We start from the raw sequence: 19,885 nt of genomic DNA, 5'->3' as shown, positions 1-19,885 counted from the left end.
ATTGTAGGGGAAATTATGTTTTTCCACTTTCCCTTTATGCAGTATAAGCCGTCGATACGGTTCCTCTTGATAACCGAACACTTCGTCTACCTTCTTTACGGAAGCACCCACAATAGGTGCACCAGCAATTTGCCCACGCTCGAATTCACTTAGTTCCGACATAATGCACTCACAACTACACAAACACTGACACTTGTAACGTATTGAGGACATTGCACGGGTGTCGTTCAATGTCAAATGCAACAGCAGAAGTTGCGGGGCTGGCTAGCATCTGCATTTACTTTCAAGCATGCATTTCTCGTGTTTTTTCCGTATTTTTGTCCAAACCTTGTATGTCCCTTGACTCTGCAATATTATCTGCCAGATCCTGCTTAAAAACTCAAGCGACCAGTACACTTTTGCCAGCCACGGGGGACACGAAGATGTGGATCATATAAGTTTTCTCAAAATCTTGTCATATGTAGACATGAATGTACGTGCTGGACACGTATATTTAAGAACATAAAATAATACGTGGATCTCATAAGTCATTACGAATGTTGCTCTGTTCTGTTGTTATTGCACTATACAATCACTTGTAGTTAAAATCACTTGCTGGGCGGAAGAAGGAGAACAAAATTAGCTTCCTCTTGAAACTTGGTTTTATATCTGCTACACTCTTCATATTAATGAATCAGCAGTTAAAGAGCGCCTCAATGGCACAATCAAGCATCTCCAGAGAGGAAGGCGGATCTGCGAAGTGTAATGACGCTCTCTTCTCCCCATATTCATCCCCCCACCCCAGTGCTATTGTCAAATCAGAATAGCTTGTTAGTGATTCACTTTATCTCCGATGATGACCTAGACGCAAAGAATCAATCCAATAGTCTGTCAGCTAATAAAACTGAGACCGAGGGAATGCATCGATCCCTAAAATTTTACACGACCTAATTCTTTTAACTGGCAAAAGTGTTCCTCACAACACTAGCTGAAAGCACCTCGCTAACCTGACTTCAGCGTCATTTTGGATTCGACGAAGTTAACTTGCCGAATCTTAAGACGAGTTCTGCAAAAGTTACTACTTTGGAGGGCTATATGATTTTCTTTACTTAAACTAGTTCGTTTTAGGTAAAACACACGAGAATTTGTCGCGGGCAAAAGGACGAAGATGTAAGTGCCCTTTAGAAATATTTATTTGCAATGTGGACAGGAAATCTTCCTTGAAGCTTCTCCTGTATTTGTTTTGATTGTTTTAGTTTCTCTACGAAGCCGGCCTTACTATTTCAGAAACGTACCATTCACGGTACTTCATCGTTTCAGCTTGTAGTAGGTGAAACAGACAGTGACTATAGATCAGTTTTTCGTAGAATATTACTAAACAAACAATCATTCGAAGTTCGTAACATTCTCGTGATTAACGTACAGGTTTTTGGACAAAACTGTAAGCGAGAAATGCATGCTTGGACATAAATGCAGACGCTAGCAGAGCATTAAAGTTGCGCTGTTGTATTTGGCCACGAACAGCACATGTGCAATGTCCTCAGTAATTTGCAACTGTCAGCCGTTGTCACAAAAGTGTTCTGTGTAGTTGTGAGTGCATTATGTCGGAGCTAAGTGAAATCGAACGTGAGCGAACTGTTGATGCTCGTATGGTCCCCGACCGGGACTCGAACCCGGGATCTCCTGCTTACATGGCAGACGCTCTATCCATCTCTCTCTTTCTTTTTTATCTCATTTTGTTCATAAGGGATCGTTGTATTTATCCGGGGCGGATGTCCTGTGACACTTGTTCAAGTTTAGCGTTGATCCATTAACACAGTTGTTTTTTTTTATTACAGAGGGCAGCTAACCCTCTGACCGGACACGCTGAGCTACCGTGCCGGCTGACGGCTGCAGGTCATTAATGGTGTCTGTTCTTTCGGATATGTCCGAAAGAACAGACACCATATCCATATAAGTATATAGTTCTGGCAATACCGGCCATGACCTTCTTCAGTGCGGATTCACACATATTCCCCGAACTCTTTCGGGACTTGGTAACAATGTCTTCCACGAGTAATGAGTGTGTTGGGGTGGGACACTACGAATGTAGTGTGTGGACGTACCAGATGAGAATGTGGGTCTCGCAGGAGGCTTACGCGAGTCGTACTATCCTCTGTGCCCTCGGTGGCTCAGATGCATGGAGGGTCTGCCATGTAAGCAGGAGATCCCTGGTTCGAGTCCCGGTCGAGGCATACATTTCACCTGTCCCCGTTGATACATATCAACGTCCGTCAGCAGCTGAAGGTATTAAATTAGTTCTAATTTCGTTCTAGACGGCTGCAAGTCATCAACGGTCTAAGTACATCGAGTCCGACAGTCGTTGAAGAGGACTGTGTCGAAAAATATGCGAACGACAGGTGTGAAAGTCACTGCAGAGCTGGATGTCGCAGTCGCGAACCCTGTCACTACCAAAAGAACAGGAAGGTAGTCCATAAGCAGGGAACTGCAGGTCGAGCTAGAATTCCAAGCTACTCATTAATGATGCACATGCCCGTAACAGGAAAACTTGGCACCAAAGCCTTAAAGCCTGGGCTATGGAGCAATGGAGGAAAGCCATTTACTCGATTGAGTTTTGTTCCCCAGCGTTTCCAACTTCTGGCCGAGTTTACGTCCTGAGAGTGAAACATGACAGAAGTTTGATGATCATATGGGTAGTCATATGGCGGTATTCCAGAGGTCCCAGGGTTGTTCTGCAAGGTCGCATTACTGTCAGAGACTGTGTGACCAGTTTCGCTGATCAAGTCAGTCCCATGGTACAATGTTTGTTTACCAATGGTGGTGCTGTGTTCCAAGACGACAGGGCGCCTGTTCACACAGCTCGCATCATCCAGGATTGATTTCGTGAGCAGAGGATGAAGTGTCGCATTTTGTCTGTCCACCACAGGCGCCAGATTACAATATTATTGAGCCTTTTTGGTCTACTTTGGAGAGACGGGTGCGTGATCGCCATTCACCTCCATCATCGTTATCTGAACTTGTCTCTATTTTGCTGGAAGAATGGTATAAGATTCCCTTAAAAGCCATACAGGACATGTATTTATCAATTCGACGACGACTGGAAATTGTTTTCAATGCCAACGGCTTTCCAACACGGTATTAGGGATGGTGATGTCTCGTGGGTTTGGCGTTTTATTATTTTCGTCCACATCTGTACATTCGAAGAAATGTCACATAATATATCAAGCAGGATAAAATATGAAACAATGGAAACAGAGGACTTGGCTGCTAGTAGAGTAAATTCAGATAATATACGTTACTATTTTCTTTAATCGAAACGGTCAAGGGTCCAGTCCTTGAACGAAAGAACAAGATCTTTTAAAAAAACGATTCGCTGGCTACTATTTTCTGCGATATCTAGACAAAATATTGTTTACGCTGAATTTTCAAAGTTATTCATGTTTTTACTCGAGCTGTATTTAAATTTACACAGTTCGCAAACAGCTAGCGAGTAATATATCATAAAGTAACATCCCAAGTCTTAATTCTACAAATTTCAATTAAGATGAAAGCAACACGGAAATTTAACTAGCTGTTTTTACTCACGTTGTTTGAGAATCGTCTCGGAAGATTCGTCGTGTGGAATACATTGGTAGGGGAAAATTGTTACACTGAGGTATTTCCAAGTTATAGTTAAGAAGCACCACTACTAGTTTACATATAAATTAAAGCAGTCTTTTGTGATATGGCTCTCTATATACACATTATCTTTGGCTTTCTTCAGGCTTTCAATGCCGTTTGAAGCTGTGGGTCTGCTACTCATCCTAATCGCCACGCTGTTCGCCGTGATGGGACACTGCAGCTGTGACCACAAGATGCTCATCGCATGTGGACTCTACATCCTCGGAGGTATGTAACAATTTAATATGTCGCCAAAGAAGCCAATGTTCCTTGTTCTGGTCGTCCGATTGCAATTTATAGTCGGTATAGGCACAGGAACGATTTATGAACTAGGCTCATAGGTAAGTATCGTTGTTAATTATAGGGAGCAGTCAAATCAAAACGAGACGGATGGAAATGAAGTAAGTAAACCGTCCATTATTCCAAAAGTAATCGCCATAATTGTTAACACATTCATCGCGCTGTGAGACAAGACGGTCAGTGTCTCCATGGAAAAATGTTTCTGGTTGCTTACGGAACCATGGTAAGTTCCCATGGGACTAAACTGCTGAGGTCATCGGTCCCTAGGCTTGCATACTACTTAATCTGACTTAAACTAACTTACGCTAAAGACAACACGCAAACCCATGCCCGAGGGAGGACTCGAACCTCCGACGCGATGAATCGCTCAAGCCAGGACCGTCGCAATGCACCTTAGGCCGCGCGCCTACCCCGCGCACGGAATCATGATAGCACCCAGGTGTGCACCTCTTCGTCCAAAGCAAATTGATACCCATTGAAATCTTTCCTCAGAACTCTAAAATTAATGGAAATGGCATGAGATCAGGACTGTATACACGATGTGTAAGAGCTTTCCTGAGAAACTTGTGCAGCGTAGTCGAAACAACCTTGGCAAAATGTGGATCCGCACACGGTACAGAAGTTTCGCTGGGAAGCCCTTACACATCCTCCATACAATCCCGATCTCTCCCCGTGCGATTTCCATATTTTTCCAGCTCTGAAGAAAGACATTCGTGGTCGTCGATTTGTTTCTGGCGAAGAAAAAAAAATTGTAAATTTGTGGTAAGATCTTATGGGACCAAACTGCTTAGGTCATCGGTCCCTAAGCTTACACACTACTTAATCTACCTTAAATTAACTTACTCTATGGACAACACACACACACACACACACACACACACACACACACACACACATGCCCGAGGGAGGACTCGAACCTCCGACGGAGGGAACCGCGCGGACCGTGAGAAGACGCCCCAGACAGCGCGGCTTCGGCCGCTCTGGATTAGCCGAGCGGTCCAAGGCGCTGCAGTCACAGACTGTGCGGCTGGTCCCGGCGGTGGTTCGAGTCCTCCCTCGGGCATGGATGTGTGTGTTTGTCCTTAGGATAGTTTAGATTAAGTAGTGTGTAAGCTTAGCGACTGATGACCTTAGCAGTTAAGTCCTATAGGATTTCACAAACATTTGAACATTTTTGAACACCGCGCGGATTCTGGCGAAGTAGTGCACGCCTTGGCACCACAAACATTTTCCCATGAAAGCACCCACCGTCTTGTCTCACAGTGGGATAAATGTGTTAACAGTTAGGCGAACACTTTTGAAATAATAAACACTGTACTTACGGATTTTTTTTTTTTTTTTTTTTTTTTTACATCTGTCTCGTTTTCATTTCACTGCCCCTTACAATTCACTTCATTCCTCCACTTACGAACAAGCTGTAGTCCTTTTCACGTGTGTTATAAAAGTAGTTTAGGGAGATTTGGAGTCGACATTATAATCTAAAGTTAAAATGTGAATTTTAGACTATTAGTCTCAGAGGTTTCGTAGGTAATGGTCCCACTTTTGGAGATAACCAGTTCAGAAAACTGACCCCTTTCGATTACTTTCATTCTTGCTCTTACTCTGTTCGTCTATTAGACGGAAACTACCCTGCTAGCCATAAAAATTGTAATGCAATGAAGACGACATACAAATTATTAGCATTTCACCTCAACTGTACAATGTGCGTAGGAATAACGCCATCTGTGTCGTGTGTAAAAAGAATTACACAACGGGTTTCTCATCATAAATACCATTTGAATGTTGTTTGTTTGTGATAAGATCGTATTATGCCTCGTGTAAGGAGGAGATACGTTTAGCAGCACGTGTCGGAGTTCGACGGAGGTAGCAATGAGGTCTATCGAAACTGCAGCGTATCATTCCACGATACTGCTGCTCGCGATGCTCGGGGTCACGCGACTGTCATGTGAGTATGATGAAATGGATTATTACAGGAGGGACGTACTCAAAGCCATGCAGGATCGCAGTGGCCTTGTGCAACTAGCTCCCGAGAGGACAGACGTATTATTCGCTCGGCTATTCAGGATCTCACAAACATGTCCTGTACTTTGGATCAGGAAATGGACTTGTTTGCACAAGACAGGCATCCATTCTGATATACCGAGAGAGGTGGCGTAGTTGATAGCGCACTGTACCCGCGTTCGGAAGGACAACCATTCAAATCCCAGCCCAGCCGTCGAGATTTTGCTTTTTGCGTAATTTCCCGAAATTGCTTAAGGCAAATTCCGGGGAATAGTTACATTGAAAGAGGCGGCTGACATCCTTTCCATTCCTTCACTAATCCGAGCTTGCGATCCGTCTCTAATGATCTCATTGTCGACTGGGTGTTAAATACAGGTCTCCTTCGGATGAGGATAATATAACGACGTCACGAAGGACATACCCATGTGTGGAGGTTCCGTGGAAAACGAACGTTGACACATTTCCTTCGTCACCGTCGTACGGATCCAGCACCAGGCGTGATGGTATTAGTACACTAAGCCTCTAGTTCGCTTAGATCATGCCTGGCCAAGATTTGCGCTCGCACTCTGCGATTGCAGCCGAGTGTCCTCAGCACTCCTGCTTCGCCTACCACTGCGCTATTCCGATCAGGTGTGTAAATAAGACGGGTATGTGTGAATGCTGCACGCGCCAGAAGCTTTTCAAGACGTCTTTGCAAACATAGTGGAACTACTTATAAGAGGCGATTATTGCAGCGTACTTTTACAAGCAGGATTTTGTCACGTATTTTTATTTTCAACTTTTTATTTTTTGGCTAAAGAAATAACTTTTATTACTTGATTAAATAAGTACATTATATAGGGCTAGTACAGTGAGCTGAACTCGCTGATGTTGCTCTTGGCGTAACATTTTATAAAAGTCTTATAAATTCCTGGATTGGACAAACAGATCGTTGAGTTGGTCGCTACACTGTACGACTATCAGATCAAGTTGGAAGTAATGAAGTTCATTAGCAGCCAAAAGCGAGAACGGTCTGACAAATAAATCAAAATCGGTCTTCAGTCGTGCAATGTCTTGGCATCTCTTTGAGCATTCATGATGAAATGTTTCAATTCCTGAAACGTAGTCACTCATGTATGGTCCACAAATGACTGCCTTGAGTTACGGGAAATGTTCCACATCACGAACTTGAAGCTGATTTTTCCATAGGATTATTTTTTTATTTGACAGCCTCAATCTTGTCTGCAATGTCTGTTACCAAATGATTCTCCATGAGTACGAATAACTGATGATGTCGACCATAAGGGATTTTGTCACCACTCTACTTTCTCTTCACCCAGTTTTTTCCTAATGGCCGTCTTCAGTTCAGCCAACATTTACTGTCGTTCGTCAGAAGACAAGTTGCATCATATCGCCTTTGTGGCTGGTGTTGTAATGATGTTGCAAGAAGTGTTTCTCAAGCTCATAATGGTATATTAAGTACTTTGCATGGCCTTTAAACTATGCAGAAAGTAAGGCAATTCCCATTCGGAGCTTAACGATGTGGCTTCTCTACTTTATCTTTCTTAGACAAGGGCATAGACACCGTAGTATTGCAAATGCAGAAGGTTAATTTGACTTAACGCAAGTAGTACTGTTAGAGAACTGCTTGGCAAGTGACAAGGCGAGTGATTTACTTTAGTCGCTTCTGGCTGCAACCTTCATTTCCCTGTTCCTCCTAATACCTGAGCTCCTCTCTCCGCTGTTCTCGGAGCACTAAGCAGCAGTGCAGACGGAGTCTCTCGCTCGCGGAGCGTTGCTTGACCAGGTCTGATTAACCAGTAATTTGGACAGCGGCGTTACATTTCCTGTGTGTAAAGGCCGATGGCTGTGCGTTATCTTCTACATCTCAGTGATATTATCTTTCAACAAGACCACACAATATTGCACGTTGCATGTGCTGTCCTCATCTACCTCAATAGAGAGGGTGTTCGACTGTTTCCCTGGACAGCACCTCATCCAAATCTCTCATCCATTGAAAACATTTGGATATGGGTTGCCATGAGACTGCCGCGCAACCACTGGCAATCGTCTGATTGACGAATTCTGGTATAGAGTTGAAGCAGCACGGAATGAGGCGCACACATCTGTCACTGAAGCTCAGTTTGACGCGATCCAAGGCCAGATGGCTGCACAGTGCACTAAATTTCGAACCTCGTGTACTGCCAAATCACATACAAGTTTTATCGTGTATTCTTTCCACTATACTATATAGGATGTCCCAAGAGGAAAGATCAATCTTCGGTGATGTGACAGGAACCATCATTCGATCCAAGAAAGTCAAGTATACAAGAAACAATCGTCCAGTAAACATGGGGTCTCAAATGCATACCTAAAGATCGATGAGCACTTGTTCAGTAGAAAAGATGTGTTTCACGGTAGCGAAGGTGAACAAGTGCTCACAGCTCTTAAGGAATTCAATTTAGAGCCCATATTCACTGGACATTTTGTTCTTTTTTGGTCCATACAACCACCTCTCAAAATATGGAAAGCGAAGAGATTCCAAAAGAAGAAATTTATTTCACAGTATCAAAGATGAAGAGGCCAATGAGGTGCCGCGGTAGGTAACACACTAGACTCTCATTTGGGAGGATGACTGTTCAAACGCGCGTCCGGCCACCATGATTTAGGTTTATAGTGGTTTCCCAAAATCGCTCCAGGTGAATTCCAGGACGGCTTCATCCTTGAATCAATTCGAGCTTCAGCTCCGTCTCTAATAACCTCTATGTCGACTGGACGTTAAACACTAATCTTCCTTCCTTTTCTTTTTTCGAAGATGAAGTACTGCTCATAGCTCTTACCCAAGCACCATCTACAGCAGTTCTACGTATTATCAATATTTCGTCAACTATTTTCATTAAGGGGGGTAGGACGTCAAACGGACCGTCTTGGAGCAGGAGAGACACCACAGGACATTTTAATTTCCACTGTCTATACTTTTACGAATAAATTCATAAAACTTATTCAGCATGACCAGGAAGGGTTAAGGAATCGCAATCATACCAATGTAAGTTCAAAAAAATAACAAAATAATTTTTTTTTACAGGTGGAAGTTCATCATTTTTTCACTTCTGTTGGTTGCGTTTGCTGCTATAGGTACACTTTTCTTCATAAGTAAGAGAGATTCTTCGATAAATTTTGTACAGTGTACAAACCATACTTACAGGTGTATTAAACCCTAGAAATTATTTAATTTATGAAACAATGAATTTGCTGTTACATTTTAAACTTCATGTTTAGAAAAAACTCAAATTTTATAGTTAATTATCTCAATTTTTACCGCAGTTATTATTAGATTTGGAAAATTCTAGAGTTTCATACACCTGCACGTATGGTTTGTATGCTGTACAAAATTCCGCGAAGAATCTCCCTCACTTATGAAGAAAAGTGTACCTATTGCAACAAATGCAGCCAATGGTAAGTGAAAAAAAGGTGAAATACAAATGTAAAAAAATAAATTATTTTCTTATATTTTTGAACTTCCACCACTATAAGTGTAAATCCTGAATCATTTCTGGTCATTCTAACAAAGTTTTATGAATTTATTTTTAAAAGTATAGACAGTGGAAATTAAAAATTCCTGTGGTGTCTCTCCTACTCCAAGTCGTCCCGTTTGACGTCCTAAACCCCTTAAAAAGGAATCGTATGTTTTGCGGAAATAGTTTCACGTTACTTACACTGCTCATATTAATAATTTTTCGCCGGGCGCTGTGGCCGAGCGGTTCTAGGCGCTTCAGTCCGGAACCGCACTGCTGATACGGTCGCAGATTCGAATCCTGCTTCGGACATGGATGTGTGTGGTGTCCTTAGGTTAGTTAGGTTTAAGTAGTTCTAAGACTAGGGGACTGATGACCTCAGATGTTAAGTAACATAGTGCTTAGAGCCATTTGAACCATTTGAACTAATTTTTCGTTTTGATTTCTGCTTTAAACCATTTAAAATAACCAGTTTATAAATAAACTACAAGAGCTATACGGAAAGTAAGACCCGATCGCTCACGAAATGGAAGCTAGAGTGAAAATCAGAAATGTTGTATTTACAACAGTTGGCTACAACTTCCAGCTGCTTCTCTACTTTTCAACATAGTCACCGCTCCGACTGAGGCAATTGTCCTAGCATTGTACCGACTTCCCACTACCCTTATCATAGAAGGCAGCCGCCTGTGCTTTCTGCCAATTCTCTACGCTGATATGCAGCTTTTTTTCTGTGTTAAAATGTTGTCTTCATAGCCAGTAGTTCATGTGGCGAGAGATGAAAATCAGAGGGAGCCAAGTCCGGGCTGTATGGTGGGTTATCAAACATTTCCCATCGAAATGTATGATTATATGATAGCAGAACAAACACTGGTAGCAGATACTTCTGTAAAATATCTGGGAGTATGTGCACGGAACGATTTGAAGTAGAATGATCATATAAAATTAATTGTTGGTAAGGCGGGTGCGAGGTTGAGATTCATTGGGAGGGCCCTTAGAAAATGTAGTCCATCAACAAAGGAGGTGGCTTACAAAACAATCGTTCGACCTATACTTGAGTATTGCTCATCAGTGTGGGATCCGTACCAGGTCAGGTTGACAGAGGAGATAGAGAGGATCCAAAGAAGAGCGGCGCGTTTCGTCACATGGTTATTTAGTAAGCGTGATAGCGTTACGGAGCTGTTTAGCAAATTCAAGTGGCAGTCTCTGCAAGAGAGGCGCTCTGCATTGTGGTGTAGTTTACTGTCCAGGTTTCAAGAGGGTGCATTTCTGAATGAGGTATCGAATATATTGCTTCCCCTACTTATACCTCCCGAGGAGGTCACGAATGTAAAATTACAGAGATTTGAGCGCGTACAGAGGCTTTCCAGCAGTTGTTCTTCCCGCGAACCATACGCGACTGGAACAGGATAGGGAGGTAATGACAGTAGCACGTAAAGTGCCCTCCGCCACACACCGTTGGGTGGCTTGCGGAGTATAAATGTAGATGTAGATGCAGAAAACGCTGCAGGAGCGTTCACATTGCCCCTGCGGTAGGGAATTGTCACGAAGAAGGAAATGGACGGCAGTTACGTTGTGTGGGATGCATGAAATCAGGCGAAATCTCTCATAGTCACTAACACTTAATGGGAGACGCTATTTTCTAGGCATTTGTATGTGGTCACTGTGATCTCAGACATGAAAAGGGCACCATGATGCGATCGACAGGCATACTGGAGGCACTATCCAACCCATCTATGCAAAGATACATAGTATTTTCACTGTGGTTTCCATTTCGCGACCGATCGGACCTAACTTTCTAAATAAATCCCGCAAAATTTAATCAAATAATTTCTCTTTAATGTACAGGACACACTAGCAGGTCACGTATTATTTGATTTATTTTGACTGGTTTCCCTCGTCAGACACCGGCATTCCCCCTACTTTATGTTGACGACTACCGAGTGGTGCTTTTTTTTTATTTTACACTGCTGGCCATTAAAATTGCTACACCACGAAGATGACGTGCTATAGACGCGAAATTTGACCTACAGGCAGAAGATGCTGTGATATGCAAATGATTAGCTTTTCAAAGCATTCACACAAGGTTGGCGCTGGGGGCGACACCTACAACGTGTTGACATGAGGAAAGTTTCCAACCGATTTCTCATACACAAACAGCAGTTGACAGGCGTTGCCTGGGGAAACGTTGTTGTGATGCCTCGTGTAAGGAGGAGAAATGCGTACCATCGCGTTTCCGACTTTGATAAAGGTCGGATTGTAGCCTATCGCGATTGCGATTTATCGTATCGCGACATTGCTGCTCGCGTTGGTCGAGATCTAATGACTGTTAGCATAATATGGAATCGGTGGCTTCAGGAGGGTAATACGGAACGCCGTGCTGGATCCCAACAGCCTCGTGTCACTAGCAATCGAGATGACAGGCATCTTATCCGCATGGCTGTAACGGATCGTGCAGCCACGTCTCGATCCCTGAGTCAACAGATGAGGACGTTTGCAAGATAACAACCATCTGCACGAACAGTTCGACGCCATTTGCAGCAGCATGAACTATCAGCTCGGAGACCATGGTTGCGGTTACCCTAGACGCTGCATCACAGACAGGAGCGCCTGCGATGGTGTACTCAGCGACGAACCTGGGTGCACGAATGGCAAAACGTCATTTTTTCGGATGAATCCAGGTTCTGTTTACAGCATCACGATGGTCGCATCCGTGTTTGGTGACATCGCGGTGAACGCACATTGGAAGCGTGTATTCGTCATCGCCATACTGGTGTATCACCCAGCGTGATGGTATGGGGTGCCATTGGTTACACGTCTCGGTCACCTCTTGTTCGCACTGACGGCACTTTGAACAATGGACGTTACATTTCAGATGTGTTACGACCCGTGGCTCTACCCTTCATTCGATCCCTGCGAAACTCTACATTTCAACAGGATAATGCACGACCGCATGTTGCAGGTCCTGTATGGGCTTTTCTGGATACAGAAAATGTTCGACTGCTGCCCTGGCCAGCACATTCTCCAGATCTCTCACCAATTGAAAATGTCTGGTCAATGGTGGCCGAGCAACTGGCTCGTCACATACGCTAGTCACTACTCTTTATGAACCGTGGTATCGTGTTGAAGCTGCAGGGGCAGCTGTACCTGTATACGCCATCCAAGTTCTGTTTGACTCAATTCCCAGGCGTATGAAGGCCGTTATTACGACCAGAGGTGGTTATTCTGGGTACTGATTTCTCAGGAATATGCACCCAAATTGTGTGAAAATGTAATCACATGTCAGTTCTAGTATAATATATTTGTCCAATGAATACCCGTTTATCATCTGCATTTCTTCTTGGTGTAGCAATTTTAATGGATAGTAGTGTATTTGGTTTCAGGCAGAACCCATTTCACCAGGTACAAAGAGGTGCTTTTGACTTGTAACATATTGCCACTAGCTCAGCGAATATCTGAAGATGTTCGCGTGTGGCTAACAAAACCAACGAAGTAAACCAAATAATACGCGACCTGTGGTGCGTTCTGTACTTTAATTACTGTGTCCCCCGCGGGTGATGTCTGCGTGTACTAATTCTCGTTGTTCCCTAAGCCCGCAGACAAGCACTGCCTAATCGTCTCCCTGATTTGATCCATTATAATTGGTTTTTGAAAGCCTGCGACTGTAGATACAATAGGTTTGTTTATAAATAAATAAATCTTCTGCCACCAGTCACGATTTTTTCTTTATTTTACTATTCGCACGACGCGTTTCGAGAAATAATTCCCATTTTCAAGTGCGTTTTTTGGTGTGTATTAAGCCATTTCTTTTGATGTTGTCAGTGTGTGTGAGTCTGCTTCATTTTGTTGACTTTTACTGTAATACATAAGAAACACGCGATTTTTAGTTGGGTATCAATTTTTTTTTTAGGTTAGTGGCTAAAATTTAGAAGAATTTGTACTTACAGTTTTCTAATGGTCCATTTGTATAGAGTCTCACACACACTTAACATCACACACAACTTGTTGTACACTTTACACATCGAAAATATCTTATATAAACAAAACAGTTACAAATATCTTCTTACAGGTAGTCCACAGTTTAAATTTTGGCTGTGCTCTTAGGCGTGGTGCTTTTGGATTCATACATGTAAGGTATTTCTTTTCAGTTTCTGTCAGCAGGAAATGTGTGTTCTTTAATTGTACCTGTAAGAAGATATTTGTAACTGTTTTGTTTATATAAGATATTTTCGATGTGTAAAGTGTACAACTAGTTGTGTGTGATGTTAAGTGTGTGTGAGACTCTATAGAAATGGACCATTAGAAAACTGTGAGTACAAATTCTTCTAAATTTTAACCACTAACCTCACAAAAAGAGTTGATCATCATCATCATCATTTAAGACTGATTATGCCTTTCAGCGTTCAGTCTGGAGCATAGTCCCCCTTATAAAATTCCTCCATGATCCCCTATTCAGTGCTAATATTGGTGCCTCTCCTGATGTTAAGCCTATTACTTCAAAATCATTCTTAACCGAATCCAGGTACCTTCTCCTTGGTCTGCCCCGACTCCTCCTACCCTCTACTGCTGAACCCATGAGTCTCTTGGGTAACCTTGCTTCTCCCATGCGTGTAACATGACCCCACCATCTAAGCCTGTTCGCCCTGACTGGTACATCTATAGAGTTCATTCCCAGTTTTTCTTTGATTTCCTCATTGTGGACACCCTCCTGCCATTGTTCCCATCTACTAGTACCTGCAATCATCCTAGCTACTTTAATATCCGTAACCTCAACCTTATTGATAAGGTAACCTGAATCCACCCAGCTTTCGCTCCCATACAACAAAGTTGGTCGAAAGACTGAACGGTGCACAGATAACTTGGTCTTGGTACTGACTTCCTTCTTACAAAAGAGAGTAGATCGTAGCTGAGGACTCACTGCATTAGCTTTGCTACACCTCGCGTCAGTTCTTTCACTATGTTGCCATCCTGTGAGAATATGCATCCTAAGTACTGAAAACCGTCCACCTGTTTTAACTTTGTTCGTCCTATTTGGCACCCAATCCGTTTATATCTCTTTCCCACTGACATTACTTTCGTTTTGGAGATGCTAATCTTCATACCATAGTCCTTACATTTCTGATCTAGCTCTGAAATATTACTTTGCAAACTTTCAATCGAATCTGCCATCACAACTAAGTCATCCGCATATGCAAGACTGCTTATTTTGTGTTCACATATCTTAATCTCACCCAGCCAGTCTATTGTTTTCAACATATGATCCATAAATAATATGACCAACAGTGGAGACAGGTTGCAGCCTTGTCTCACCCCTGAAACTACTCTGAACCATGAACTCAATTTACCGTCAACTCTAACTGCTGCCTGACTATCCATGTAAAGACCTTTAATTGCTTGCAAAAGTTTGCCTCCTATTCCATAATCTCGTAGAACAAACAATAACTTCCTCCTAGGAACCCGGTCATATGCCTTTTCTAGATCTATAAAGCATAGATACAATTCCCCGTTCCACTCATCAGAGCAAAAAGAATTGATACCCAACTAAAAATCGCGTGTTTCTTATGTACTACAGTAAAAGTCAACAAAATGAAGCAGACTCACACACACTGACAACATCAAAAGAAATGGCTTAATACACACCAAAAAACTCACTTGAAAATGGGAATTATTTCTCAAAACGCGTCGTGCGAATAGTAAAATAAAGAAAAAATCGTGACTGGTAGCAGAAGATTTATTTATTTATAAACAAACCTAATCGTCTCCCGTTGTAAGAGAGACTTTTCCTTGGAAAGAGGAAACGGGACACAATTTGTCGGTGTTCAGGTCTGTCGCTGGGCGGGGGCCTGGTGGTGTTCGCGTCGGTGCTGAGCGACGCCTACCTGGAGCGCCCCCGCGGCACCCAGCAGGCGGCGCTGTTCGACTACCGCTACGGCTGGTCGTTCTTCGTGGCGTGCGCCTCCTTCCTGATGTCGGAGCTGGCGGCGCTACTGTCGGTGACGGCCTACCTGCGCCGCTTCCCGTCCGTCGAGGAGATGGTGAGCGCCGCGGTGCCCGGCGCCGAGCGGTTGGTGCGCAACCTGTGGACGAGCCCGCGCGGCCTGTACGCCAAGCGGCCGCTGCTGCTGCCCGCCGCCGCCTCCGGGGCCGGCGCCGCCGCCGCGCCCGACGTCTGCTCCTCCAACCCCGCCAAGGAGGCGGCGGGAAGCCCGCAGCCGCGCCGCGACGCCGACGCCGCCGACGGCGACGCCGAGCGGCCGCTGGCCTCGCGCGCCCCGCCCGTCGCGCAGCCAGACGCCGCCGTCGTCGCGGACGCCGTCGCCGATTACGAGCTGGCGTCGGCCGCCGTCACCGTGCCGATCAAACTGATGGGCCCCCAGCAGAAGGCGCCGGAGCGCCTCGAAGACACCGCCGCGGCGGGCGCGCAGCCCTCGGCGACGGCGACGCCGACGCCCACTCCGTTCCTGTTCGCGGAGCAGCTGCAGCAGCAGTTCGGAGGACAGTCGTTCCGCCCCGGCCGCTACGAGACGCTGCGGCCGCCCGCCAAGAAGAAGGCGGTGAACGTGAGCACGTTCAGCTCTCTGGAGCAGTACGACACGCCGCGCGGCTGGGGCGCCGCCGGAGCCGACCTGTGGCGCGCGCCGCCGCTGCAGCAGCCGCAGGAGCGCGCCTAGCCTCTGCTCGAGGCCGAGACGAGGCTATAGTCTCGGAACGCCCAGCTCTCCAGCGCTCCTCGTCTTCCTATAAACGTACTGAGTGAAAATCGTCCTTACTGACTGTGCTAGAGTAGCACACGTCCTCCGTCTCGTTCGTAGATGGCAGCAGTGTGCTCCTAGCTTCTTCGCTGCCATTGTGTGATCGTTCGACTAAACTGGACCAGCCGACGCTTCTAGGCCTACGTTCAGGTTCACAGCGGTTCATTCAAACCAGACTGTTTTCGAAGCGTATTCCCTAAATATCCAGTTCCAAGAACATAATGAAATTATTGATGTGATAATCATTATTAGATCAAACAACTCAAACAAATAGTGTTACATTTATGAAAGCACTAGGTCGTACATAACTAAGAATGGGCCGAAAAGCTCTTTTCGACACATTTAACTATAGCATTTTTTTGACTCATACGATGTCAATGTTTTTAGAAAGGGGAATAAAAAGTCGGAGATGGGCAGCCGCGCGGGATTAGCCGAGCGGTCTCAGGCGCTGCAGTCGTGGACTGTGCGGCTGATCCCGGCGGAGGTTCGAGTCCTCCCTCGGGCATGGGTGCGTGTGTTTGTCCTTAGGATAATTTAGGTTAAGTAGTGTGTAAGCTTAGGGACTGATGATCTTAGCAGTTAAGTCCCATAAGACTTCACACACATTTGAACATTTTTTTGGAGATGGGCACTGCTGGATAGAGAAGCAGGCAGTACAGAACATCACTGAACCTCGACATGTGTTGTTCTGGCCTTCAGTGCGAACACTATTTTGATGCAGCTCTCCATGTTACTATACCCTGACCTCTTCATCTCCGAATAACTTCTGCAAACTACATCTTTCTGAATCTGCTTGCTGTATTCATCTCTTGATCTTCCTCTACGATTTTTAGCTCCCACGTTTCCCCCCAATACTGAATTTGTGATCCCTTGATGTCACAAAATGTGTCCTGTCAAATAATCCTTTCATTTGATCAAGTTGTGCCACAAATTTCTTGCCTCTGTTCAGAACTTCTTCATTAGTTACGTTATCGACCCATCTAATTGTCAGCATTCTTCTGTAGCACCCCATTTCGGAAGCTCTATTATCTTTTTATTTAAACTGTTTATCGTCCGTGTTTCACTTCCATACATGGCTACACTTCAGACAAATACCCAGAGAAAAGACTTCCTAAAACTTAAATCTATAATCGACGTTAGCAAATTTCTCTTCCTCAGAAATGCTTTTCTTGCAGTTGCCAGTCTACATTTTATATCCTCTACTTCGTCCATCATCAGTTGTTTTGCTGCCCAGATGGCAAAAATCATCTACTACGTTAAGTGTCTCGTTTCCTAATGTGGGCCCCTCAGCATCACTTGAGTTAATTCGACTACATTCCATTATCCTTGTTTTGCTTTTGTCGATGTTCATCTTATATTGTCCTTCCAAGACACTGTCCATTCCGTTCAATTGTTCTTCCTTTGCTGTCTCTGACGGAATTACTATTTCATTGGTAGCCTCAAAAGTTTTATTTCTTTTCCCTGAACTTTAACTCCTACTCGAAATTTTTCTTTGATTTCCTTTACTACTTGTTCAGTGTACATATTGAATAACATCGGGGATAGGCTACAACCCTGTCTCACTCTATTTTCAATCACTGCCTCGCTTTCATGCCGCTCGACTCTTACAACTGCCGTCTCATTTCTGTACAAGCTATAAATAGCCTTTACTCTCTGTATTTTACCCCTGCTACCTCCAGAATTTCATTTTACAAATGCTGTAACTGTAGGTTTGCCTTTCCTTAAACTCTGTTCTAAGATAAGTCGTAGGGCCAGTATTTACTCGCTTGCTCATATATTTCTCTGGAATCCAAATTGATAAATTGATCTTCCCCGAGGTCTGCTTCTACCAGTTTCCCCATTCTTCTGTAAAGGATTCGTGTTAGTATTTTGCAACCAAGACTTATTAAACTGGTTGTTCGGTCATTTTCAAACCTTTCAGCAAATGATTTCCTTGGAATTGGAATTAATACATTCTTCTTGAGGTCTGAGGGTATTTCGCCTGTCTCATACACCTCACACACGCGGTGGAAGAGTTTTGTCACGGCCGGCTTTCGTAAGGATATCAGCAGTTCTGACAGAATATCGTTTAATCCCGGGGCTTTGTTTCGCTTAGATTTTTCAGAGCTTTGACAGATCCTCCTCCTCATCTTCATCTATGTCCACTTCTTTCTATAGTATTGCTATTAAGTTCATCTCCCTTGTATAGAGAGTCCATATACTTCTACTACCTATTAGCTTTCCCATCTGAGCTCTTGATATTAATATAGCTGCTCATCTTTTCCCCAAAGGCCTGTTTAATTTTCGCGAAGGCAGTATCTATTTTTAACGTAGTGAAATATTCTTCTAAATCCTTACAGTTGTCCTCTAACCATTCCTGCTTAGAAATTTTGCGCTTCCTGTCAGTCTAATCTTTTAAACGTTTGTATTCCATTTCGCCTGCTTCTTTTGCTGCATTTTTAAATTTTCACCTTTCGTCAATTATATTCAGTATCTCTTGTGTTATCCAAGTATTTCCATTAGTCTTTGTCTTTTTACGTATCTCATCCTCTGCTACCTTCACTATTTATATGTCTTAAAGCTACCCAATCGTCTTCTACTGGTTTCCTTTCCTCTGTTCTAATCAACCATTGTCTACAGCTCCCTCTGAAGCTCTCAGCAACCTCTGGTTCTTTCAACTTATCCAGGTCCCATCTCCTTAATTTCGTATCTTTTTCCAATTTCTTCAGGTTTACTCTACAGTTCACAACCAATAAATTGTGGTCGGAGTCCACATCTGGCCCTGTAAATATCTTACAATTTAAAATCTGGTTGCTAAATCTAGCTGTTTTATAATCAGTTTGAAACTTCCGGCATCTCCAGGTTTCTTCCACGTATACAGTCTTCTTTTATTATTCTCAAACCAAGTGTCAGCGGTGATTAAATTATGTTCTGTGCAAAATTCTACCAGGCGGATACCTCTACTTTTTTCCTTCTCTTCCTTTTTCTACTGTCGAATTCCAGTCCCCCATCCCTATTAAATTTTCGTCTCCTTCAACAACCTCAATAATTTCTTTTATCTCACCTACACTTCTTCAATCTCTTCACCACCTGCGGAGCTACTTGACATGTAAACTTGCGCTACTGTGGTAGGCGCGGGCTTCGTGTTTATCTTGGCTACGAAAATGCGTTCACTATGCTGTTCATAGCACCTTACCCGCATTTCCCCGCTCCTGCATTATCCTATCTGACTTTGTATTTGTAACCCCGTATTCTTCTGGGCAGAAGTCGTGTTCCTCCTGCCACCGAACTTTACTAATCCCCATTATGTTTAGTTCCAGTCTGTCCATTTGCCTGTTTAAACTTTCTAACCTAGCTGCCCGGTTAAAGGATCTAACATTCCACGCTCAGATACGTAGAATGTCGGTTTTTCTTTCTCTTGATGACGACATCCTCCTAAGTAGTCCCCGCCCAGAGATCCGAATGTGGAACTATTTCACCTCCGGAATATTTTACCCAGGAGGTTACCATCATCATTTAAACATACAGCAGAACTGCATGTCCACGGGAAAAATTACGGCTGTAGTTTCCACTTGCTTTCATTTCTTTGCAGTACCTGCACAGATCAGTCAATCATCTAGACTACTGTCCCTGCAACTACTGGAAAGGCCGCTACCCTTCTTCACAAGCCACACGTATGTCTGGCCTCTCAACAGATACTCCTCCGAAATTGCTGCACCTACG

The 19,885-nt window shown here is 43.9% G+C and overlaps 1 protein-coding gene across 1 annotated transcript in view; it reads left to right on the top strand.

Moving 5' to 3' along the window:
• Positions 1-19,885, top strand: part of LOC126470771 (voltage-dependent calcium channel gamma-7 subunit-like) — a 172,241-nt gene that overhangs the window by 147,414 nt on the left and 4,942 nt on the right. The window contains exons 3-5 of the mRNA XM_050098777.1: positions 3,743-3,867; positions 15,255-15,562; positions 15,761-15,991. Coding sequence (XP_049954734.1) covers positions 3,743-3,867; positions 15,255-15,562; positions 15,761-15,991 — 664 coding nt within the window. The remainder of the gene's footprint in view (positions 1-3,742; positions 3,868-15,254; positions 15,563-15,760; positions 15,992-19,885) is intronic.

This window comes from Schistocerca serialis, chromosome 3 (assembly GCF_023864345.2).
Source record: "Schistocerca serialis cubense isolate TAMUIC-IGC-003099 chromosome 3, iqSchSeri2.2, whole genome shotgun sequence".
NCBI classification, from domain to species: domain Eukaryota; kingdom Metazoa; phylum Arthropoda; class Insecta; order Orthoptera; family Acrididae; genus Schistocerca; species Schistocerca serialis.
The sequence above is the reverse complement of the archived record's forward strand: the minus strand, read 5'-3'. Positions and strand labels throughout refer to the sequence as shown.